This window comes from Suncus etruscus, chromosome 4, assembly GCF_024139225.1.
Source record: "Suncus etruscus isolate mSunEtr1 chromosome 4, mSunEtr1.pri.cur, whole genome shotgun sequence".
Lineage (NCBI taxonomy): Eukaryota > Metazoa > Chordata > Mammalia > Eulipotyphla > Soricidae > Suncus > Suncus etruscus.
Window position 1 is genome coordinate 51690295 of NC_064851.1, and position 25588 is coordinate 51715882.

The 25588-nt window shown below is 38.5% G+C and overlaps 1 protein-coding gene across 1 annotated transcript in view; it reads right to left on the reverse strand.

The window, feature by feature from the left end:
• Positions 1-372: 372 nt before the first annotated feature.
• The window catches only part of CFAP206 (cilia and flagella associated protein 206), a 36882-nt gene continuing 11666 nt past the window's right edge, over positions 373-25588 (reverse strand). Inside the window, exons 6-12 of the mRNA XM_049772235.1 lie at positions 21767-21975; positions 17146-17265; positions 14059-14257; positions 5239-5379; positions 3325-3518; positions 1526-1669; positions 373-603 (exon numbers count right to left, since the gene is read on the reverse strand). Coding sequence (XP_049628192.1) covers positions 373-603; positions 1526-1669; positions 3325-3518; positions 5239-5379; positions 14059-14257; positions 17146-17265; positions 21767-21975 — 1238 coding nt within the window. The remainder of the gene's footprint in view (positions 604-1525; positions 1670-3324; positions 3519-5238; positions 5380-14058; positions 14258-17145; positions 17266-21766; positions 21976-25588) is intronic.

Sequence of the window (25588 nt, forward strand, 5' to 3'; positions counted from 1 at the left end):
TAGGTTTCCATTTTTACTGATTCACAATATTATTTTAAAAAGTAAACTAGTCTAGTCATATCACCTTACTTATATTTAAAGGGCATTATAATTTCAGGCTTAGTGCTGCCAATTCTTTTAGCAAATACAAAATGATTGGACAAAATTTCACTTTTCAATTTTAATAGAATAGAAGGTGTTTTACCCATTACAAGTTTCATTTAGTGTTTTGCAGTGAGTTAACAGTGAAGATACATAAGACAAAAAATTTCACCCTATTCGTGAACCTGTCAATTCCACAAAATGAACTCATTTTCACAGATAAAAAAGAAGTTTAAAACATTTTCCATTGCTCGAAGTTGATGTTATCTTTCTTCAAAATGGAGTCTCCAGCTATGTTTCGTCCACTGGTCTAGTTAAGTTCACCTTGACTCCACGGGTGGTCTTTCCCTGTTTGCCTCGGAGACCAGCTATAAAAATCTGGGGTTTGGGCACTCCTGTGCTGCTTTCCTTGGCCGTTTGGGTATCAGCATCCCTCGGAGGATATACCTGCGAATGATTTTCTCTTCTCATGTGACTAAATTCAGTTTGCACAGAATGAGTAATTTTCTGACGTAAATTGGCCTAAAATAAGAAAATACGCAGAGATCAATATGTCTCAAAAATGCATTATTCCCTCCCATTCACCATGAAAAGGAATTACATAGCATTCTTTTCCATTGTAGCCAAACACTAGAAAATCCAGATGAGAATATAAAATAAATATTTTTTGCCAATTCAGGAGCGAGTTGAGAAAGTGATTGTGCTCATTGAAACCAACAACTGAGAGGCCCAGCTTCCAGTTTCTGGTTTATTAGAGCCACTACTCCATGCTTCTTCCCTGCCTTTGAGTCTCTACCAAATTCAAATGGGGCTAGATATAGTACAGTGGGTTAGGTGCTTGCCTTACATTAGGCCAACCCAAATTCAATCCCCACCACACCAGGAGGTCTCCTGAGTACCACTAGGAGTGACAACTTCTGAGCACAGGGCCAGGAGTAAGCCCTGAACACCACTGGATGTGGCCCCCAAACAAAACAAACACAAAGTGCCTGATTTCCTGGTTATAGCAAGCTCTCAATATAGGCTTTGTACTCAAGGGCCAGGCTCATTTCCTTCCAAACCTGACTTCAATGAAAGAGATGAATAAATATTTATTTAAAAAGAAAAATGTGTAGCCTTCATACTAGAAAACTTTTTATTTTAAATAATAAAGTACTGTAAAATAACAATAATAATGAAGTTAGCACAAGGAATTCACTGAGTAAGCTAGATAAACACTTGCAGATAGACACTTGCAGTAACTTCATGTTCTGTATTTCTACAATATGCTTAAAAGAAAGTGAACTTAGAATGTAAAACTGGAAAATTATAAATGATGCAAGCAATATTTATGTTAGCAAAGAACTTTTAGAAATAATTTTAAATACATAATTTAACTCAATAATTCTATAGTAATAAAATATTAAAATTCTACTAAATAAGTTAAGAAAACACCGTTACAAACCAACTTAATAGCTTGTCTTCTTAATTCCCACTCATTCCATTCATATGATCTCACAATTGTTGGTGGCAATATATGTGTGTCTGTTTGTGTGCTAGTTTCAGCCTTTGTAATTGGTTTTATATAATGTTTCTCAACAACTTTCATCTAAAAATAATAACAAAAATTAGAAAAAATAAGATTTTCTTTAACATGAACTATATTTATAAACACCAGCAGAAAAAATAAACAGTATTATTGAGTTAAATATATTCAGTTTGCTGAACTAATATTAGCTTTGTGCCCACTTTTTTTTTTTTTTTTTTTGGTTTTTGGGCCACACTCGGTGACACTCAGGGGTTACTCCTGGCTATACACTCAGAAATCACTCCTGGCTAGGAGGACCATATGGAACGCCAGGGATCAAACTGCTGTCTGTCCTATGTTAGCGCATGCAAGGCAAATGCCCTACTGCCTGCGCCACCGCTCTGGCCCCTGTGCCTATTTTTTATAATTTAATATAGTAATAGAAAAACCTCTTCTACAAAGAAGAAAAACTAATTCTATTGATTTCTTAGTTGCCATCTTCAGATGGGAATCCCTTTCAGATAATCTTGAAGGGTCCTTATCTGACCTTTGCTCTGCTTTACTTTGGAAACATTCGATAAAATAAAAAATAGCATATAATTATTATATAACTTTTTTTTGGGGGGGGGTCACACCCGGCAGCGCCCAGGGGTTACTCCTGGCTTCATGCTCAGAAATCGCTCCTGGCAGGCTCGGGGGACCATATGGGACGCCGGGATTAGAACCGATGACCTGCATGAAAGGCAAATGCCTTACCCTCCATGCTATCTCTCCGGCCCCTAATTATTATATAACTTTATATATAAATATAACTGTATGGCAGTTGGACTTGGACACACCCCTTGGATACCCCATTTGACAGATAAACTTGAATACACTTCTTGAATACACCTGGACATACCCCTGAACACTCCCCCTTGTCATGCTGGTATAAAAAAAAAAACTTGGATTGTTGTGTGTGAGGGGCCTAGAATAGTGACCAAAGCAGCACCTGTTGGTCCATGAGGACCAGAAATAAAGCACTGGAGAGATGCCGCCTGCTTTTCATGTAGTCCCTTTTCTTTCCTTTTTGTACCAGGACCTCTGGCTGGTGAATTTTCATCAAAATATACTTGGTTTCAATTTCTCTCTTCTTTTTCTCTCTCAGTTCCAGGCAGGCAGTAGCTACATGTTGGTGTCCCTGGGTGGGCTTTTGGCCCCATCCAGCAGCTGGGCCCCATGGGCCCCTGCAAACTTTGCAGCACTGGGCCCTGGCTGCCTTGGGCCTCCGCAGCCTGAAGCCCTGGAAGCCTAGGGCCACTGCATATAAAAAAATTTAAATCAAATTATAGCTAACTAATTAACAATACATTTTGGTTTTGGGACATTACAACAGTGCTCAGGTGTTACTGCTGATTTTTGTGCCTATTCCTGTTATGCCGGGGGATCAGATGCTGACAGGAATTGAACCCAGGCCTCCCACATGTGTCTGGCCCATTAAGCTATCATTCTATTCCCTAACTACATTTTGAAATGTCACAAGTTCTTTAAAAACTTAGGCCAGAGAAATAACACAACAGGGTGTTTGCTTTGCATGCAACTAACCCGGGTTTGATCCCCTGCATCCCATATGGTCCAATGAGCCTGCCAGGAGTAATTTCTGAGTGCAGAGTCAGGAGGAAACACTGAGTGCCACTGCTGGCTATGCCCTCCAAAACAAACAAACAAACAAAAAACAACAATGAATGTGTTCTTACCTGAGAATATGGAATGAGGGTTTCAAACTGTTGATGAAGCTCTAGTAGTTGAATTAATTCTGCATTTTTCTTTGCCGTTTCTCTAATTGCATCCGTGTAAATTTCAGGATTATCTGCAAATAAACATGCAGCCTCCTTGGAATTGAAAGTGTAATATTTATCTTTATATTTCAATATTCCAATTGCTGGATTTCCTGAAAATAAAATAAAGGAATTGATTCAAGGAGCCAGAACAATAGTACAGAGGGGACAGTATTTGTCTTGCATGACTCTGACCTAGATTTTAGTCACAGGCATCCCATATAGTTTCTCATGTTCTGCCAGGAGTGATTCCTGAGTGCAGAGCTAGGATTAACCTCTGAGAATTCTGGCCATGTCCCAAAAAACAACAACAATAAAAAACACGACTTAAGTTTGAAACATTAAGTCATTTTATATTCATCATACACACACAGAACTGTTCCTTATATACACCATTGTACATAAAACTAAGGCTTTTATTTTCTTAAAATGTTTTGTAAGGTTTAGACCGGAATGACTACAGTACAGTGAGTAGAGCTCTTTCTTTGTATACACCTAACCAGATTTAATCCCTGATTTCTTCTTTGTTTTGAAGAAGTTTTGTTTTGTGTGTGTGTGTGTGTGTTTTCCTTTTGATTGTATTTGGGCCACACCTGGTGACGCTCAGGGGTTACTCCTGGCTATTCGCTCAGAAATATCTCCTGGCTTGGGGGACCATATGGGATGCTGGGGATCGAACCGTGGTCTATCTTATGTTAGTGCGTGCAAGGCAAATACCCTAACGACTACACCAGCGCTCTGGTCCATGAAGAAGTTTTAATATTATAGACCTCATTAAATTTATCTGGGGCCGAAGCTATAGCACAGTGGTAGGGCGTTTGCCTTGCACTCGACCAACACAGAACGTACCCCAGTTCGATTCCAGCATCCCATATAGTCCTCTGAGCCTGCCAGGAGTGATTTCTGAGCGCAGAGTCAGGAGTAACCCCTGAGCACGACAGGGTATGACCCCCCAAAAAATTTACCTGATAAATATTGATCATTTCTTTTTTTTTTTTTTTTTTTTTTTTTTTTTTTTTTTTTTTGGTTTTTGGGCCACACCCGGTGACGCTCAGGGGTTACTCCTGGCTATGCGCTCAGAAGTCGCTCCTGGCTTGGGGGACCATATGGGACGCCGGGGGATCGAACCGCGGTCCGTCTCCTAGGCTAGCGCAGGTAAGGCTTACCTTACCTCCAGCGCCACCGCCCGGCCCCCTGATCATTTCTTTAAAGAAATCTTGCACAGAAATCCTGATCTATGCAAATGGATAAAAATTCATGTTTCTCTTTTAAGTAATTACTTTGATATAGTTTAGTAATGACACATTGTCAACATGCCTGAAATATTTTATTATGATATGTAAGTTTTTCCCCTTTTATATTACAGCATTCCATCATTTTATTTATTTATTTATTTATTTATTTATTTATTTATTTATTTATGTTTTTGGGTCACACCCGGTGGTGCTCAGGGGTTACTCCTGGCTCTGCACTCAGAATTTGTTTCTGGCAGGCTCAGGGGACCATAGAGGATGCCAGGAATCAAACAGGACTGGGATTGGCCACATGCAAGGCAAACTCACTACCACTGTGCTATCTCTCCAGCCTCCATTCCATCATTTTAATTATCATTTATTTATGTCAGCCTACCAAATTATACTGATACTTCAAAGATGAAATTTATCTGTATAATCTTTGTAATTTCTTTCCTTATTCATGTATCTGTTTATAATGTTTGAAAAACATAAGTGTTTGAGTGGAAAACAGAGTATTTGGTGGTGGGGTCAGTAAAGTAAAATAATACAGAAACTGTTATAAACCAGGTAATGTAAAGTAATTATTTCATCGACAAACCTGGAAGGAGAAGACCATTTTTTGTAGCAAACATGTAAGGACAAAATCCTCGATACTGAATTAGCAGTTTATCAAAATTTGCTGTTGTTTCTGGGAAAAGCCATTCTAGTTTCTTGGAATCCACCAAAGGAACCCTGTCTTCTAAAATAAAAAGACAAGAAAAGTAATCAATAAAAGGAGTAAAACAATTCAAGGAAATAAACAGGAGACCAAAGTAGAGAAAAGGCAATTTTAAATAAAATTTAAATAATAAATTTAATAAATTTTAAATAAATTTTAATTTTTTAAAATAGTAGCACTCTTTATAACATACTAAGTACCAAAATAAGCATGATGTTTCAGCACTAGAGCCATTGCTTCTTGAAACACTTGGGAATATTCTGAAGTATAGTCAAAAAGAAAAGTTCTTGACTTGTTTTTTTTAAATGAAGGCATAAATTTGGGGGTATTTTTTAAAATTTCTTGACTGTTTAGTTTGGTTTTGGGGCCATGCCTAGCAATGCTTAGAGATTACTCCTGATTATATATTCAAGAATAATTCCTGGTAGTGTTCAGGGAACCATATGGGCTGCTGGGAATAATACAAGATTCTAATGTCTGTGGACTAGCACCTATCTGCACACTGGCCTATGAACCAGCAATTATAGCCAAGGTGGTAGACAAAGGCTTTCAACCTTTATACACCTGCAAATCAGCATTAGATTTGGACGACTGGTTAAAGATATTATCTGTGCCTGTTTCTCATAAAGCTGAAAAGTGAACACCACAAATGAACTTGCAACTACAGCTAAATAGTGTGGGAAAATAGACTTGCACTCTTTTTTTCAAGATATATGTAAAAAAGTGATGAAATGTAGAAATGTAAATTAAATTATTTAAAAATTATTTAAAACATTTAAATTATTTTAAAAGTGTACTTATTTCAGGCAATGTTCTCATAAATAAAAAGTTTTATTGTATGGCAATAAATAACGTGTAAATCTAAACAATGTGGCTGATTTAAAATCTACAGTTTAAGTGATCAACTTTTAAATTTTCATTTAGTACATATATGCATAGATATGCTATTATTAAAATAAAGAAACCCTCAACAATAAGGATGGTTTTAAGTGCCTTTGTCTTACTTTTTTTTTTTTTGGTTTTTGGGCCACACTCGGCATTGCTCAGAGGTTACTCCTGGCTGTCTGCTCAGAAATAGATCCTGGCAGGCATGGGGGACCATATGGGACACCGGGATTCGAACCAACCACCTTTGGTCCTGGATCGGCTGCTTGCAAGGCAAACACCGCTGTGCTATCTCTCCAGGCCCCTTTGTCTTACTTTTAAAAGTTATGTATTCTAACAGTTTAAGATTAAGAATCCAAAGAGTGTGTCGCTGGGAAAAAGAAAGGATGGTGAATAGCAATGGCAAGAGCAGCTATGGGCTGTGTGTGCAGTTTATTGGGGGGTGGGGGGAAGCGCCATTTTGAACTAAGGTAAATGAGACAAGAGCATGGCTGAGAGAAAGCAAGGACTTGTGACTAGCAGCAGTAGCTGCAGCCAGTGGGAAGCTTTTGAACTAAAAAACATCGTTTTGAACTGAGGTGAATGTGCCTAGACAAAAAAAAAAAAAATGGCCAAGAGAAAGAAAGAATTGGAAAAAGACACGAATCTAAGCCTGCGCAGAGGGGCCCAACTGTGAGTGTGAACTGTAAATATCTGTCTACTGTCCTCTTGTGTGAAACTCTTGGGATTGGAGCAAAAGAGGCTCCATCAGAGCACGGCCGCTCCGCTTCGCTACGCGGCCGTGCGCTCCTTCTAAGAAAAGAACACCATTGCAACAATAAGAAAAAATCACAATAAGAACTGTGCTATATCAGAGAAGCAAGCATTTCTCTCTGGACTGTCTTCTCTGTTGCATGCTCAGGCCTAAGATTTGACCCAGTGTGAGGCTTCATCCACGGAGGACTCCCCTCCCTTAGAGGCAAGCCAGCCCATCCAGAAAGGGAGGAGCCAGAGGAGTGTGCTGCCTACATCATATAGACAATGAATACCACCACAACACGTAGAAAAACCCACAATACAAGTGTGACAATGGGGAAACAACGCAGGCCAGCATCAGACATAGAGAATGAAGATGACAATTCTGAGGACCAGATAATGACTGAACAACTAATCAACCTCTCAGATAAGGACTTTAGACTAGCAATATGGAAGGTGCTCAACAGACTCCAAGAAACCATGGATCGAGTTGAACAGAACACTAATAAGAACCAAGAAAATATGAAGGCAGAAATGACAAAACTCCAAACTGAAATAACATGTCAACTAACAGGACTGAAAAAGTCAGTAAACGAAGTGAATGACAAAATGGATAAGCTCTGGGACAGGGTATCAGAAGCTGAGAATAGACTTGGTGCTGTGGAAGATGAGATACATAACAATTCCATACAGCAGGAGAGATTGGAAAAAAAACTTAAAGCAAATGAGCAGACAACGGAAAAATTAGTCAAAGAATGGGAACAGATGAAAATAGAAGTCTATGATAAGATCAACAGAAACAACTTAAGAATCATTGGCGTCCCAGAGACCCAGGAAGAAAATTCCCAGGAAGAATCAATGGTCAAGAACATCATTAAAGAGAAACTTCCAGAGCTAAAGAATATAGGTGATCAAATCCTGCATGCTCGAAGAGTTCCAACCAAAAGAGACCCCAGAAAAACCACCCCAAGACACATCCTAGTCACAATGACAAATCCCACAGATAGAGACAGAATTCTGAAAACAGCAAGATCAAAAGGGGAAATTACATTCAAGCAAGCATCCTTGAGATTTACAGCAGACCTGTCACCAGAAACACTCAATGCCAGAAAGCAGTGGTGGGATATTGTGACAAGACTGAAAGAAAGAATTGGTGACTCACAGTAGTGGCAGCACCTGTGGAGTATGGGTGACATTTAAACTAAAAAGTGTCACTTTGAACTAAGACTCTACCTTCACCCCATCACCATACATTTTTTTCTAGTCAAGGAGTCCCACCACAACACATTAAAAAACCAATGTGACCAACCAATGGTCACAATGAGAAAGCAACACAGAATCCCACCACACTTAATGAAGGTGGTAGTGATGGCACAAGTGGTAGGGCATTTGCCTTGCATGAGCTAACCTAAAACAGACTGTGGTTTGATCCCTGGCATCCCATATGGTCCTCCAAGCCAGGAGTGATTTCTGAGCGCATAGCCAAGAGTAACCCCTGAGCATCACCAGGTGAGGCCCAAAAACAAAAAAAGAAAAAAAGAAAAAAAATGAACACCCAATTAATATCAGCAACCTCTATAGCCTCTCTGATCAGGACTCTAGAGAGGAAATGTTAAGGATGCTCAAATAATTCAAAGAAACAATAAAACAAGGGAATGGGAGAGTATAAATGAGAATGAGAAAGCTTCAATCAGAATTATTAGGACTGAAAAATTTGGTAGGCAGGTACCAGAGAGGTGACGCTAAAGGTAAAGTGTCTGCCTTGCAAGCACTAGCCTAGGACAGACAGTGGTTTGATCCCCCAGCGTCCCATATGGTTTCCCCAAGCCAGGGGTGATATCTGAGCGCATAGCCAGGAGTAACCCCTGAGCGTCAAAAGGGTGTGGCCCAAAAATCCAAAAAGAAAAATTTTTTTGATAGGCAAATGAAGAACTCAAGGAAAGCCTCATCAGCAGAGTAACAAAGTAACTAAGCACTCTCAGCAGAGTTGCTGAGGACAGAATCCAGTGAGCTGGGCAATGAGATGCACAGCACCTCCATACAAAGCTGGAAAAGACCCTTAATATAAACAAATAGAAAATGAAAAAAATTTTTGAAACAAATGAGCAGACGACAATAGACTTTGAAGATAAATTCAACAGGAGACAACATAAGAATCATTGGGGTCCTAGAGAGTCAGGAAGAAAACCCCTATGAAGAAGCAACAGAAAAAAACATCACTGAGAAATTCCCTCAGCTAAAGAACAATAACCATCCACATCTGGATGCGCGAAGAGTACCAGCTAAAAGAGATCCAAATAAAAGCATCCCAAGGCAATATCTAGTCACAATGATGAAAACCATGGCTAGAGATAGAATACTAAAAGCAATAATGGCAAAAAGGTAAATTATATGCAAAGGAGAAAACTAAGATTTACAGCAGATTTACACAGGCAACCCTCCAGACCTGAAGGCAGTTGGTGATATATACTTAAAACAAACAAACAAAAACCTTAATGAAATGAGTGCCTCACCAAGACTACTTCATCCAGCCAGACTTTCATTCAGGTTTGAAGGAAGGATACACTGCTTCATGGATCAACAATAGTTCAGGAACTTTACAGAAACAAAACTAAGCTTAAAAGAAGAACTATCAGGTCTACTCTATGGCAAGACAAATCAAAAACCACACCAAATTTCTACGGAGAGCAGGCACAAAATCCCCAGGACAATCATCTCTCTCAATGTCAATATACTAAATACATCTATTAAGAGATACAGAGTGGGCCCAGAGAGATAGCACAGCGGCGTTTGCCTTGCAAACAGCCGATCCAGGACCAAAGGTGGTTGGTTCAAATCCCAGTGTCCCATATGGTCCCCCGTGCCTGCCAGGAGCTATTTCTGAGCAGATAGCCAGGAGTAACCCCTGAGCACAGCTGGGTGTGGCCCAAAAAAAAAAAAAAAAAGAGATACAGAGTGACAAAAGGGATCAGAAAATCCATATTTTGCTGCCTGAAAGAAACACATTTGAATAGTCAGAGCAATCACAGACCTAAAGTTAAAGGTTGAAAGACAATCCTTCAAGCAAACAAAGGCAAAAAAAAAAAAAAGGCTAAGATGGCCATACTAATATTAGATGACATAGACTTCAGGCTTAAAAGGTTATGAGACAGAGAAGCTTATTTCTTAATAATCAAGGAATACATGCATTAGGAAGAAATCACACTCCTAAACACACATGCACCCAATAAGAGGCCAGCAATACTTATAAGAATTGCTAATAGACTTGAAGAAGACATCAATAGCAACACATTAGTAGTGGAAGGCTTCAACACCTTCCTGTCATTTATTGATAGATTAACCAGGTTAAGACTCAACAATATAAATATATATATATATATATATATATATGTATATATATGACTTTCCATCCCCCAATGCTGAATACACTTTCTTTTCCAATGCACATGAAACATTTTCCAAGATAGATCACACACTGATCCAAAAAAAAATACCTCAAAAAATCAAGAAGATAGAAACTGTATCAACTGTCTCCTCTGAACATAATGCACTGAAAATAAAATTGAATTACAAACAGAAATTGGGTAATAACTTTAGCACCTGGAAATTAAATAGCTCAATATTGAACAATCTGTGGATCAGGGAGGAAATCAAAATATTCCTGGGAAAATGAGAATTAAGATAAATTATCATATTTGTGGGACTCAGCAAAAGCTGTAGTAAGAGGAAAATGTATAGATTTTTCAAGCATTCATCAAGAAGGGATCTATAGTTTAATGCTACAGTTTAGAAATTGAAAATGACCAACAAAATTATCTGAAAGCAGGCAGAAGGAATGAAATAATAAAACAGAGCAGAAATTAATATTTTTACATCTAAAAACAATCCAAAAGACCAGGGCCAGAGAAATAGCATGGAGGTAGGGCATTTGCCTTCCATACAAAAGGACGGTGGTTCGAATCCTGGCATCCATTATGGTCCCCAAGCCTGCCAGGAGCTATTTCTGAGCACAGAGCCAGGAGTAACCCCTGAGTGTGGCTAGGTGTGACCCAAAAACCAAAAACATAATTAATTAATTAATTAAAATATCATCCAAAAGACCAGTGAATTGAAATTTGGTTCTTTGGAAAATAAACAAGATCAATATATCATTAGCAAGACACTAAGAGAGAGAAAGAGAAACTTCATAAGTTGAATCAAAAATGTCACTACAGATATTACAGAAACTTAAAGGGTAATCAGAGATTACTTTGAGAATCTTTATGCCACAGAATGAGAGAACCTGGAAGAATTGGATAAGTTCTTGCATTACTGTAACTTCCTCAGGTTGACTACAGATGATGTAGAAAACCTGAATAGATCTATCACTACCAAGGAAATGGAAATGGTTATCAAAAGACATCCCAAAAACAAAAGTTCAGGTCCAGAATACTTTCAAACCTTTAAATAGGACCTTTTTTAAAGGTCCAACTTTTTTAAAGGTTTTTCCAGGAATTTGAAGAAACAGGAATATACCCAAACAGTTTCTTTGAAGTTAACATCACCCTGATACCAAAAGCAAAGAGAATTACAGGCTGATACCCTTGATGATGCAAAGACCCTCAACAAAATTCTAGCAAATAGAATCCAACAGCTTATCAAGGAGGTCTTACACCTTGACACTGTAGGGTTTATTCCAGAGACGCAAGAATGATTTAACATATGCAGTTCAATCATATAATAAACCGTATCAACAAAAGAAAATATAAAATTCATGTGATCATATCAATAGAAACAGAGAAAGCATTTGACAAGGTCCAGCATCTGTTCATGATAAAAATTTCTACAAGAGGTAAATTGAAGGAATCGTCTATAATATAGTCAAAGTTATTTACCACAAGCATTATATTCAAACAGGGAACAACCAAAGGCCTTTCCCCTAAGATCTGGCACTATACAAAGTTGCCCACTTGCTACTTTTATTCAATCTAATACTGGAAGTACTTGCTGTAGCAATTAAAAGCAAGACAATGAAAAGCAATTAAAGGCACAAAAGAGAGAAGGAGGAGGAGGAGAGGGAGGGGGAGGAGGAAGAGGAGGAGAAGGGAGAGGGGAAGAGGGAGGGGGAGGAGAAGGGGAGGGGAGAAGGAGGAGGAAGAAGAGGATCAAGGGTAACAACACAGGAAAGGAAGAAGCCAAGCTCTCAGTCTTTAGAGATGACATATACTATATTTATAAAATATGAAGATTCTACAAAAAAGCTACTAGAAAAACTAGATTTTATAGTAAAAGTGAAGACTACAAAATTAATGCACAAAACATCCATGGCTTTTATATATACATGTAATGAATAAGAAAATAGAGCTATTAAAAATAAATCCCATTCACAACTGTGCCTTGGAAAATCAAGTACCTTGAAATCAGTTTAACTAAAGAGGTGAAAGACAAATGCAAAGAATAAAAATTCTTTTTAAAAATAATTCGATATTTGTTTTGGACCATCCCCAAAGATGCTCAGGGGTTACTCCTTGCATAATTCAGGGATTAGATGGGATGCCAAGATTAAACTTGGGTACGTAAGGCAAGTATCCTACTTTGATGTACTATCTCTCTAGCCCTAGCATTGAAAATCTTTTACCTAAAGAGATAATGCATGGGTTAAAGTACTTGCTTTGCATGTTGTGTCTGACCAAATTCAACCACAGACATCACCGGGGATGATCACAGAGCTAGAAGTAAACCCTGAACATCTCAGGATGCCTCTACTTCTCACTCACTCACTCACTCAAAAAAAAAAAAGAAAAAAGAAAGAAAAGAAAAGAAAAAGAAAAAAGAAAAAAAGGAAAATAATGAACAAAACAAACAAAAAACACAAAATCAAGTGAATAACATCCTCAAACATTTTCTTTTTAACTTTTGCAAAAATAGGATTAGAAAGGAAATTTAGAGACCTAATTCCATCTGCTGAGAAAACTTTCCTTTTTTTTTTAAGGAAACAAGTCTAGTCTTATGCAATATTTTTTACATTTTTAAGTACATTTTTAAGTTTTGTAAGAACAGAAAATACAATATGATAAATAACAACAGAAGTTGTCTATCGAGATAGAAGAGTCAAAAAAAAAAAAAAAGGGAGAATGCAAAATAAATTTACTGATTTAGACTTTCAGAGTGGCCAGAGAAATAGTACGAGAGGAAAGGGGACTTGACTTTCATGCAGCCAAACCAGATTCAACCCCCAGCACCACATGTGGTTCCCCAAACCCACCAGGATTGATACTTGAGCACTGCTGGGTGTGCCTCTTTCACACACACACCCAAAAAGCTTTCAACCAGACTCAATGCATCTTTTTTTTTTTTTTTTTTTTTTTTTGGTTTTTGGGTCACACCCGGCGTTGCTCAGGGGTTACTCCTGGCTGTCTGCTCAGAAATAGCTCCTGGCAGGAACGGGGACCATATGGGACACCGAGATTCGAACCAACCACCTTTGGTCCTGGATCGGCTGCTTGCAAGGCAAATGCTGCTATGCTATCTCTCCGTGCCCTCAATGCATTCCTGGCTCCAGGCTCAGAAATTGCTCCTGGCAGGCACAGGGACCATGTGGGGCACCGGGATTCGAACAGATGACCTCCTGCATGAAAGGCAAATGCCTTACCTCCATGCTATCTCTCCGGCCCCATCAATGCATCTCTTAAGAGCCTAAAATTAGTATAATTAATTTTAAAGAAAAAAATTATTGACTCATAAGTTCAACCGGAGTCTAAAGCAGATAAACAGCAAATTGTTTTTTAAATAAATAAAGCTTCTTCTGCAATCAAGATGGCATGAATTAATATAATTTCTACTGAAAATCAATAAAAAGACAGGTTCAGTAAGCACAGAACATTATTCAGCAAAACACTAACAATAATATTAGGAAGTTATTGTTTGATAAGATAGTAAGTTTTGTATTTTCTTTTCTTTATATTTTCTATAATGGGTACTAACTACTTTTACAATCTAGTTGCTTACTAGTCAGAAAAATCTGACTCACATAAAACAAAAGCTGATTTTATTCTAGAGGAAATTTTAAGAAAAGAGAAAATAATAGACAATTTTTATTACCCAGGTGTTCTTTCAATCTCTCCGTATCAGTTTTCACGGTCACTCCATCAAAAAGATCTTGCATTAATTTCTCAGGAAAGAGTTCTTCATGAGTGCCCAGAAATGACTCAAGGTGAGTAATTAAATTACTGAGAACACTAATTAAAACAGTTTCATCTTGAAAGCAGGTCCATAGATTTGAAAGTACAATGAAGGTGGGCTGAGGAGAAGATGGAAAACTTTCAAAATATTACTGTTTAATAAAAATTATAATCAGTATACTTAAAATTAAAAAATTCATTTGCAATCAAATAAAGATTTCCTGAATGAGATAAAAAGTCTAAATAAAAATTGTCCTCAATAATTATGAGAAAATATACTTGTGTTTTTTATACTTGCATTTTAATTCAAATAATTTTATTTTTTTTTATCCCCCCCCAAAATAATTTTATTTTGATTGTCATAGCTTGTGTATTCAAAAAAATCCAAATACATATAATCACCTAAAATATTTATGAATGCTTCCTCCAAAAGGTAAAAAGATAATATTTTACTACTAAGAGTATTGACCTGCCTATACTTCTTACAATTATAATATTCTTAAATAAAATTATTTTTTCTTACTCTAAAAACCAAACAAAAAGTCAGAGGGAGGGCCGGAGAAATAGCATGGAGGCAAGGCATTTGCCTTGCATGCAGAAAGACTGTGGTTCAAATACCGGCATCCCATATGGTCCTCTGAGCCTACCAGGAGCAAAAGTCAAAGGGAAATATCTTTTTCTCCTTTTTTTCTTTCTTTCTTTCTTTCTTTCTTTCTTTCTTTCTTTCTTTCTTTCTTTCTTTCTTTCTTTCTTTCTTTCTTTCTTTCTTTCTTTCTTTCTTTCTTTCTTTCTTTCTTTCTTTCTTTCTTTCTTTCTTTCTTTCTTTCTTTCTTTCTTTCTTTCTTTCTTTCTTTCTTTCTTTCTTTCTTTCTTCTTTCTTTCTTTCTTTCTTTCTTTCTTTCTTTCTTTCTTTCTTTCTTTCTTTCTTTCTTTCTTTCTTTCTTTCTTTCTTTCTTTCTTTCTTTCTTTCTTTCTTTCTTTCTTCTTTCTTTCTTCCTTCCTTCCTTCCTTCCTTCCTTCCTTCCTTCCTTCCTTCCTTCCTTCCTTCCTTCTTCCTTCCTTCCTTCCTTCCTTCCTTCCTTCTTTCTTTCTTTCTTTCTTTCTTTCTTTCTTTTCTTTCTTTCTTTTCCTTCCTTCCTTCCTTCCTTCCTTCCTTTCCTTCCTTTCCTTCCTTCCTTCCTTCCTTCCTTCCTTCCTTCCTTCCTTCCTTCCTTCCTTCCTTCCTTCCTTCCTTCCTTCCTTCCTTCCTTCTTCCTTCCTTCCTTCCTTCCTTCCTTCCTTCCTTCCTTCCTTCCTTCCTTCCTTCCTTCCTTCCTTCCTTCCTTCCTTCCTTCCTTCCTTCCTTCCTTTCTTTCTTTCTTTCTTTCTTTCTTTCTTTCTCTTTCTCTCTCTTCTCTCTCCTCTTTCTCTTTTCTCTCTCTCTCCTCTCTCTCTTCTCTCCCCCCCTCTCTCTCCTCTCTCTCTCCCATCTCTCCTCTCTCTCTCTCTCTCTCTCTCTCTCATGTGTGTGTATGTGTATGTGTGTTTTAGCACACTCAGCAGTGCTCAGGAGTTACTCCTGCCTCTAGACACTCAGGAATCACTCCTGGAGGGCTTGAGGCACTATACGGGATGCCAGGGATGGAATCTGAGTTGTCTGTATAGAAGGCAAATGCCCTACCCACTGTACTATTGCTCCAGCTCCTTATCATTTATTTTTAAAGTTAAATGTTATTTATAAGTAGATTTATCTGGCTTAACCACAATCAAATTATTCTGGAAAGCCTAGAAATAAATCTTATGGCTTGCCTTTTGAACTAGCAATTACTGACTTTTTAATCTCATAAAGAGATAAAATATTTTATTCATATTAAAAGTCACTTTACATATAGAATATTCAAACTGAAAACTTAATTTGATTCTAGTTATTATGGAAACAACATGTCTTGATTTTCATGGTTTGCAAAATTAAATATTAGGAATGATGACAAAAAATTATCACATTCTCAAATGATCTAGAAAATAGTGTGTGTGTGAATCTTTTGCTTCCTTGGAATTCCAAATTTGTCCATAAAATAGGCAGATGATAAATTAGTATAGGTACAGGCTTGGTAGACAAAATGATTATTTTCTCCTTTTAAAAAGGTCTCATTGCCTGCTTACTAAAGGCATTTTCTAAACAACTATCAGAACTCACTTTCAACACTGTACCAGACTATTTTTGTTGTTGCAACCAACATTGGTACTATGGTCCTTGTTTCAAATACTATGAAGTAAATTTGTTTGTGCCTGCATGAAGGTGGTGAGTGGGACATTGGAGACACTGGCAAGGAAAGGTCACATGGTGGTGGGATTGATGTTTGAGTATTTAATGCCTGAAATATCTATATTATTAACAGCATGGTAAATCACAATATTAAAATAAAAAATAGAGGGGCTGGAGATATAGCACAGTGCTAGGGCATTTGCTTTGCACGCAGCCAACCCAAGATGGATGGTGGTTCAAATTATGGCATCCTATATGGTCCTCTATGCCTGCCAGGATCGATTTTTGAGGGCAGAGCCAGGAGTAACTCCTGAGCACCACCAGGTGTGACCCAAAAACCAAATTAATAATAAGAAATAGAAAAATATATATGGTATTTGTGTTTCCTTTAGTAATTAACTGTGAATTGAATCCTCTTAAACAACTCCATAAAGAAGAGCATCAATTTGTATAAAACTACTATTTTTTTTTTGGTTTTTGGGCCACACCCAGTGATACTCAGGGGTATACATTCAGAAATCGTTCCTGGCTTGGGGGCCATATGGGGTGCTGGGGATCAAACCCAGGTCCATCCTGGGTCAGCCTCGTGCAAGGCAAATGCCCTACCACTCCACTATGGCTCCGGCCCCAAAACTACTATATTTTTAGAATGTTAACATAATAACGAGCTCTGATCAAAATTGACAGAACTCAAAAATATATTGAATAAAGTCAAAGTTAGTAAAAAAAAAACATAATAATAATAATAATAATAATACTTACAAAGACTTGTGAAGTTGGAACAGCTGTCTTTGAGGTAACTGTCAATTTTAAATGTTCAAGTTGGGCTCCAAGTTGTTTTTCCATCATATTCAATTCTTCACCACAAGCAATTATATCTGACTATGTAGGTAACATATTTGCATTAACATTTTATAAGTTCACTATAGAAAAGCACTAATTGTTGCCCATATCCCCTTAAAATACAATCCATGAAATCTGGGGCTCTGTTCCAATGTCTCTCTCCTCCAAGACAAAAATGGAACTAGAGCTCCAGAAATAGTTATTGGATGAATGAAAATCTTTCAGGGTGAGGGGTTGGGCCTTTCCTGGAAATGCTCAAGGATTACTCCAGGTGGGGCTGGTGCACTGTTAGGAGTAGGAGTGATCCCAAGAACAGAGCTGGAAATTGTTCCTGAGCACTATTGGATATAGGTGCACTGTGTTCTTCACTTCCCTCAATACAGCAAAGGTTTATAGTGTTTATAAAATATATAGAAGTATTTTTGATAGCTAGTAAAATGTACCATTCACTTTCCCATTCCACAACTATTTTAGTAGCAATAAGTCACATTCAAGGATATAGGAATTTAAGTTTATATAGAACATACTATTTTAAGTTGCATTGAAAGAAAAACAATATATTTTTGTCTCCTTCCTTCTTGATATATTTTGTGTGTGTGTCTGTGTGTGTGTGTGTGAGTGTGTGTGTGTGTGTGTGTATGTATTGACCTCCAATGCTTTAAAGGATGTATCCAATGATATTCCAGGACCATGTCATACTGGATATTCAACCTAGGTTGGCCAGATGCTAGACATATGCATTAACTGCTGTAAAACTCCAAATCCCTATAATTTTCTGAGATAGCAAGCAACATCTGAAAATAAGGCCTCTAAAAAGTTTATGGTTTTTTTTTCTTTGGGCCACACCCAAACCAGTAGTGGCTCACAGGACCATATGGAGTGCCACAGATGAAATCAAGGTTGGATATGAAACATAAGCAACCCATCCACTGTACTATATTTCTCCAGCCCCAATCAAAATGATGAATTTTAAATAATCACATCTACTCTTTTTTTTTTTTTGAGGGAGAACCATACCTTGTGATATACAAAGGCAAATATATCGCCAAGGTTATACAAGTAATAAGAAATGGGGCCAGTAGTGCAAGTGGTAGGATGTTGCCTTGCACATGCTAACCTAGAACAGACCGTGGTTTGATCCCTGGATGTCCCATATGGTCCCGCAAGCCAGGAGCGATTTCTTAGCGCATAGCCAGGAGTAACCACTGAGCATCACTGGGTGTGGCCCCAAAACCAAAAAAATAAAAAAGAATTAAGTCATGGTTCAACTTTAGCTTGAGTTCAGAGTCCATCTTTATCTATTTCTTACTGTACTACCTATGGCACTGGAATAGGCTTGTTATCAATACAATATAGAATAGTGAATTACTTGAAAAGCAAAATATCTTCAGATATCTATAACCTAGTTAGATTATGTGTTACATATATATTTAACTTATAAGATCATTTTTATACTTTTTGGGGTAGAAAAACTGTTGGAAACAGAGTAGCAACTGTAGCAGCTGCCACAGCATCCTAGGAAGAAGAACCAAGAGATCAGGAGAATAGCTCATCTCCTCTAGCTCCCAAACCCCAAGCAGGCAACACGCCTTACTCCAGGAAAGGAAACACTATCCATCACCAGATGGAAAAATCAAGCTCCTAGTGAAATTTCTGGAGAAAGTGGCAATGACCAGTGAGTTGTGCCCTAACAGTGTTCTAACTTTGTCTTGGCGGACTGAGCTCTGACTCTTGTGGATATTTAGAAATAATGCTAGTCACCAAAAGACAAGCACTGGCGAAGCCTCACTCTGATTTTTAGTCAAAGAGCCCCACCAAAATATATTAAAAAAAAAAAAAAAAAAAAGACACAACCACACTGCATAGGTCACAATGGGAAGGCAACACAGAACCTTACCACACATACTGAATGAAGATGGTAGTCCTGAGACCCAACAATTAGTCACCTACTTAACCTCTCTGAAAAGGATGTTAGAGAAAAAAATGTGGAAGATGTTCAAAGAACTCAAAGAAATCATAGATCAGACAGCCAATAAAATTTAAAGGCTATGACAGTACAAATGAATAAACTTCAGATGACAGAAATGAAAAATTACTGGAAGGCCTCATCGGTAGAGTAACAGCTTCTGAGGAAAGGATTAGTGAGCTAGAAGATGAGCTGCATAGCAACTCGATACAACAGAAGCTGGAAAAGAACCTTAAAATAAACAGATGTTTTATTAAAAAATCCTCTAAATAAGCAAATAGATGACAAGAAATCTTTGAGATAAATTCAACAGGAACAATATAAGAATCACTGAAATCCCCGAGAGGCAAAAAGAAAACCCCAATGCAGAAGCAACAGTCAAAGACATCATTATTTAGAAGCTTCCAGACCTAAAGAGTGCATGCACACAAATCCTGGGCACCTGAAGAGTGCCAACTGAATGAGACCCAAAGGAAAGCACCTCAAGGCATATTCTAGTCACAAGGATAAAAACCAGATATAGAATACTGAAAGCAGCAAGATCAAAAGGAAAATTATATATGAAGAGGCATCCTTAAGAGTTACAGAAGGGGGCCGGAGAGATGGCATGGAGGTGGGGCGTTTGCCTTTCATGCAAAAGGTCATCGGTTCGAATCCCGGCGTCCCATATGGTCCCCCGTGCTTGCCAGGAGCAATTTCTGAGCATGGAGCCAGGAGTAGCCCCTGAGCATTGCCGGGTGAGTCCCAAAAAAAAAAAAAAAAAAAAAAAAGAGTTACAGAAGGGCCCAGAGAGATAGCACAGCGGCGTTTGCCTTGCAAGCAGCCGATCCAGGACCAAAGGTGGTTGGTTCGAATCCCGGTGTCCCATATGGTCCCCCGTGCCTGCCAGGAGCTATTTCTGAGCAGACAGCCAGGAGTAACCCCTGAGCAATGCCGGACGTGGCCCAAAAACCAAAAAAAAAAAAAAAAAAGAGTTACAGAAGATTTATCACAAGCTACCAGCCAGGCCTGAAGACAATGGTGGATTCAGTAGAAATTAAAAAAAAAACAACAACAACAAAAAAAAAAAACTCCATGAAATGAATGCCTTACCACAAATACTTCACCTAGCCAAACTTTCATTCAGGTTCAAAGGAAGGATACATTTCTTCATGGATAAACAAGATCTCAATTAAGATAATAGACTGGTATTCAAAAAAATGACTTTGCATACTGCCTCCCACTGGGATCCTATAAAACCATTATTAAATGGACTTCACTGCCCAACAACGTTTTCCCCAGAAGTTGCTTGAGTGTGTGTTCTTGCCAGCTGTGTCTCTTAGCCCCAGTTTTCCTCCCACCTCGGATACGGATGACAGGACAGCAGCCCTTCAAGGGAAAGCTCCCTTCTGCTGCCTTTTGTGAGCCACTAGAACCCCACCCACCCACACACACTTGTGCAAGAGAACCGGGACCTAGACACTCACTGCACTTGCTGGGGGAACAAGGGGACCAAGATGCTAGCAAAGGAGGGAGTTGAACCCTGCTGTGCCAGACCAACTAGCTGCAGCTCCGGCATGTATGAGCCCTGGATGTACATGATGAAAATAACAATTGAGTGTTAATTACCTACAAAACAGTTCGTTAAACACTTGTTCTGAATCCTAATCATGCAATATAACTTTGCACTTCACTAGCACTACTTACAGTACTGGAAGTGTTTTTGTTTGTTTCTGCTGCTCTTTGCTTTTTGGTTTCGAAGCCACTTCTAATGATGCTCAAGAGCTGCTCCAGGCTCCTCCTCCTCCTCTTCTTCCTCCTCCTCCTCCTCCTCCTCCTCTTCTTCTTTTTTTTTGGGGGGGGGATTTTTTGGGCCACACCCGGCAGTGCTCAGGGGTCACTCCTGGCTCTCTGCTCAGAAATAGCTCCTGGCAGGCACGGGGGACCATATGGGACACCGGGATTCGACCCAACGACCTTTGGTCCTAGATTGGTTGCTTGCAAGGCAAACGCCGCTGTGCTATCTCTCCGGGCCCTCCTCTTCTTCTTAAGAGCTACTCCAGGCTTCTTTTCGGGGACCATGAGATTATGGGACCTCACCTACTTAAAGCATGCACTGGGTCCACTGAGTGTTCTCTCCAGCCTGGTACATTGTACTATTTATAACACAAATTTTAACTTCAACGTTCTAACAACCATGCTATTGAGTACCAAAGAGAAACAACACCTATAAAACCATTCCTATGATTTCATTAAAATCAAAATTTCACTAGCATTTCAGTTCCCTGCAGATAATTCAGCAAGATAAACTCAGCAGTTATTTAGGTCGCCTTCTTCCTTTTTGGTGGTGATGGTGGTTGTTACTCAGTTCTTTCTCTTGGTTCTTCACTCAGGGATCGATCCTAGCAGTGTTCAGGGAAATATAGGGTTCTGAGGGTTGAATCCAGATTGGCTGTATGCAAGGCAAATGCCTTACCTCATATCTGTAGGTTACCTTCTTATCAGCAATCTGGTTCTATCTCTTGGTTGAGTCCCATAATGTACACAAGAGGTTACAGTTTATGGAAAAATTTAAATTCTCTGACATGAACTTACCAGAATAATCTTTAGATAGATCTCATATTGCCGCAAATTATATAGTGCTTCTTTTAACATATATGATTTAAATTCTGCACTCAAGAGTGGGTTCTTTGTAATATGCTCAAGAATGGCTGTGTAGCCATAAGCACGTTCCTGAGCACTCTGAAGTTGGGCCTTAATATGCTGAATGGTAGCTTCAATTGCTTCCTGCAGAATAGCTGGCACTGACACAAGAGTAACGAAAAGAAAGTGGTCATATTTTTAGTATTAAACTAAGTGTATTTTTCCTCAATCAAATTAATAATAGGCAGTTCATGGATTTTGAAACATAAAGGAAATAATTTTAAAAATATATAGGAGTATAGGGGGCTGGAGCAATAGCACAGCTAGTAGGGCATTTGCCTTGCATGCAGCTGATCTGGATTCAATCTCACATGCACCGCCAGGAATGATCCCTGAGCACAGAGCCAGGAATAACCCAAGCACTGCCAGGTGTGGCCCAAAACAAAACAAGCAAATAAAATGTATAGGGTAGAGAGGGCTGGAGTGAAAGTACAGTGGGTAGGATATTTGCCTTTTATGTAAGCAGACCCAGATTTGATTCCCCAGTATTCCATATGGAACCCTGTGCTATGCCAGAAAGTGAACCCTAAGCAGAGAGATGGGAGTAAATCATGAGCACCTCAGGGTGTGGTCCAAAAACAAAATTTGCATAAACCAAAATGTTCTCAGAATGAGAATCCAAATATAGAAATGTCAAAGAATAGGGAGGCTATTGAGTAGTTATTGAGTGCTATTGAGTAGGTTCTTCTAGAAAAGCTACAATATCTCTTCTTCTACATGCCTTCTTTTCTATTTGAAGAAAGAAATCCTTTTTTGTTTATTACTGACTCTGTGCTCAGGAATCTCTTCCTGGCAGTGCTCAGGGGACCATTTGTGGTATCAGGATTTAACTATATAAGTAAGCTATATGCTAGGTAAGCTCCTGTACTATCTCTCCAGCCCTAAGAAGTCTCTTGGGATAATGAAAAACAAAATCATAGACAAAAAAAAAAAAAACAGTGAAAAATGTGAATCTGAGGTTTTAGTACAGATTTTTAATGCAAAAATGACCCTATTTTACTATATTGAAAAGAACTGTTTAAAAAAAATGAATACCTTGGGGCCAGAGAGAGAGCACAGCAGTAGAGCATTTGCCCTGCATGCTGTCAACCTGGATGAACCTGGGTTCAATCCCCGGCATCCCATATGGTCCCCTGAGCCTGTCAGGAGTGGTTTATGAGTGCAGAGCCAGGAGAGCCAGGAGTAACCCTTTTTTTTTTTTATTTAAACACCTTGATTACATACATGATTGTGTTTGGGTTTCAGTCATAAAAGGAACACCACCCATCACCAGTGCAACATTCCCATCACCCATGTCCCAAATCTCCCTCCTCCCCACCCGACCCCTGCCTGTACTCTAAACAGGCTATGCATTTCCCTCATACATTCTCAATATTAGGACAGTTCAAAATGTAGTTATTTCTCTAACTAAACTCATCACTCTTTGTGGTGAGCTTCCTGAGGTGAGCTGGAACTTCCAGGTCTTTTCTCTTTTGTGTCTGAAATTTATTATTGCAAGAATGTCTTTCATTTTTCTTAAAACCCATAGATGAGTGAGACCATTCTGTGTTTTTCTCTCTCTCTCTGACTTATTTCACTCAGCATAATAGATTCCGTGTACATCCATGTATAGGAAAATTTCATGACTTCATCTCTCCTGACAGCTGCATAATATTCCATTGTGTATATGTACCACACTTTCTTTAGCCATTTGTCTGTTGAAGGGCATCTTGGTTGTTTCCAGAGTCTTGCTATGGTAAATAGTGCTGCAATGAATATAGGTGTAAGGAAGGGGTTTTTGTATTGTATTTTTGTGTTTCTAGGGTATATTCCTAGGAGTGGTATAGCTGGATCGTATGGGAGCTCGATTTCCAGTTTTTGGAGGAATCTCCATATTGCTTTCCATAAAGGTTGAACTAGACGGCATTCCCACCAGCAGTGGATAAGGGTTCCTTTCTCTCCACATCCCCGCCAGCACTGTTTGTTCTCATTCTTTGTGATGTGTGCCATTCTCTGTGGTGTGAGGTGGTATCTCATTGTTGTTTTGATTTGCATCTCCCTGATGATTAGTGATGTGGAGCATTTCTTCATGTGTCTTTTGGCCATTTGTATTTCTTCTTTGTCAAAGTGTCTGTTCATTTCTTCTCCCCATTTTTTGATGGGATTAGATGTTTTTTTCTTGTAAATTTCTGTCAGTGCCTTGTATATTTTAGAGATTAGCCCCTTATCTGAGGGGTATTGGGTGAATAGTTTCTCCCACTCGGTGGGTGGCTCTTGTATCCTGGGCACTATTTTCTTTGAGGTGCAGAAACTTCTCAACTTAATATATTCCCATCTGTTAATCTCTGCTTTCACTTGCTTGGAGAGTGCAGTTTCCTCCTTGAAGATGCCTGTAGTCTCAATGTCCTGGAGAGTTTTGCCTATGTGTTGTTCTATATATCTTATGGTTTGGGGTCTGATATCGAGGTCTTTAATCCATTTGGATTTTACCTTCATACATGATGTTAGCTGGGGGTCTAAGTTTAATTTTTTGCAAGTGGCTAGCCAGTTGTGCCAACACCACTTGTTGAAGAGGCTTTCTTTGCTCCATTTAGAATTTCCTGCTCCTTTATCAAAAATTAGGTGATTGTATGTCTGGGGAACATTTTCTGAGTATTCAAGCCTATTCCACTGATCTGAGGGTCTGTCCTTATTCCAATACCATGCTGTTTTGATAACTATTGCTTTGTAGTAAAGTTTAAAGTTGGGGAAAGTAATTCCTCCCATATTCTTTTTCCCAATGACTGCTTTAGCTATTCTAGGGTGTTTATTGTTCCAAACAAATTTCAAAAGTGCCTGATCCACTTCTTTGAAGAATGTCATGGGTATCTTTAGAGGGATAGCGTTGAATCTGTATAATGCCTTGGGGAGTATTGCCATTTTGATGATGTTAATCCTGCCAATCCATGAGCAGGGTATGTGTTTCCATTTCCGCGTGTCCTCTCTTATTTCTTGGAGCAGAGTTTTATAGTTTTCTTTGTTTAGGTCCTTCACATTTTTAGTCAAGTTGATTCCAAGATATTTGAGTTTGTGTGGCACTATTGTGAATGGGGTTGTTTTCTTAATGTCCATTTCTTCCTTATTACTATTGGTGTATAGAAAGGCCATTGATTTTTGTGTGTTGATTTTGTAGCCTGCCACCTTGCTATATGAGTCTATTGTTTCTAGAAGCTTTTTGGTAGAGTCTTTAGGGTTTTCTAAGTAGAGCATCATGTCATCTGCAAACAGTGAGAGCTTGACTTCTTCCTTTCCTATCTGGATTCCCTTGATATCTTTTTCTTGCCTAATCGCTATAGCAAGTACTTCCAATGCTATGTTGAATAGGAGTGGTGAGAGAGGACAGCCTTCAGAGGAAGGCTTTCAGTTTTTCTCCATTGAGGATAATATTTGCCACTGGCTTGTGGTAGATGGCCTTCACTATATTGAGAAAGGTTCCCTCCATTCCCATCTTGCTGAGAGTTTTGATCAAGAATGGGTGTTGGACCTTATCAATTGCTTTCTCTGCATCTATTGATATGATCATGTGGTTTTTATTTTTCTTGTTGTTGATGTTGTGTATTATGTTGATAGACTTACGGATGTTAAACCATCCTTGCATTCCTGGGATGAAACCTACTTGATCATAGTGGATGATCTTCTTAATGAGGTATTGAATCCTATTTGCCAGGATTTTGTTGAGGATCTTTGCATCTGCAT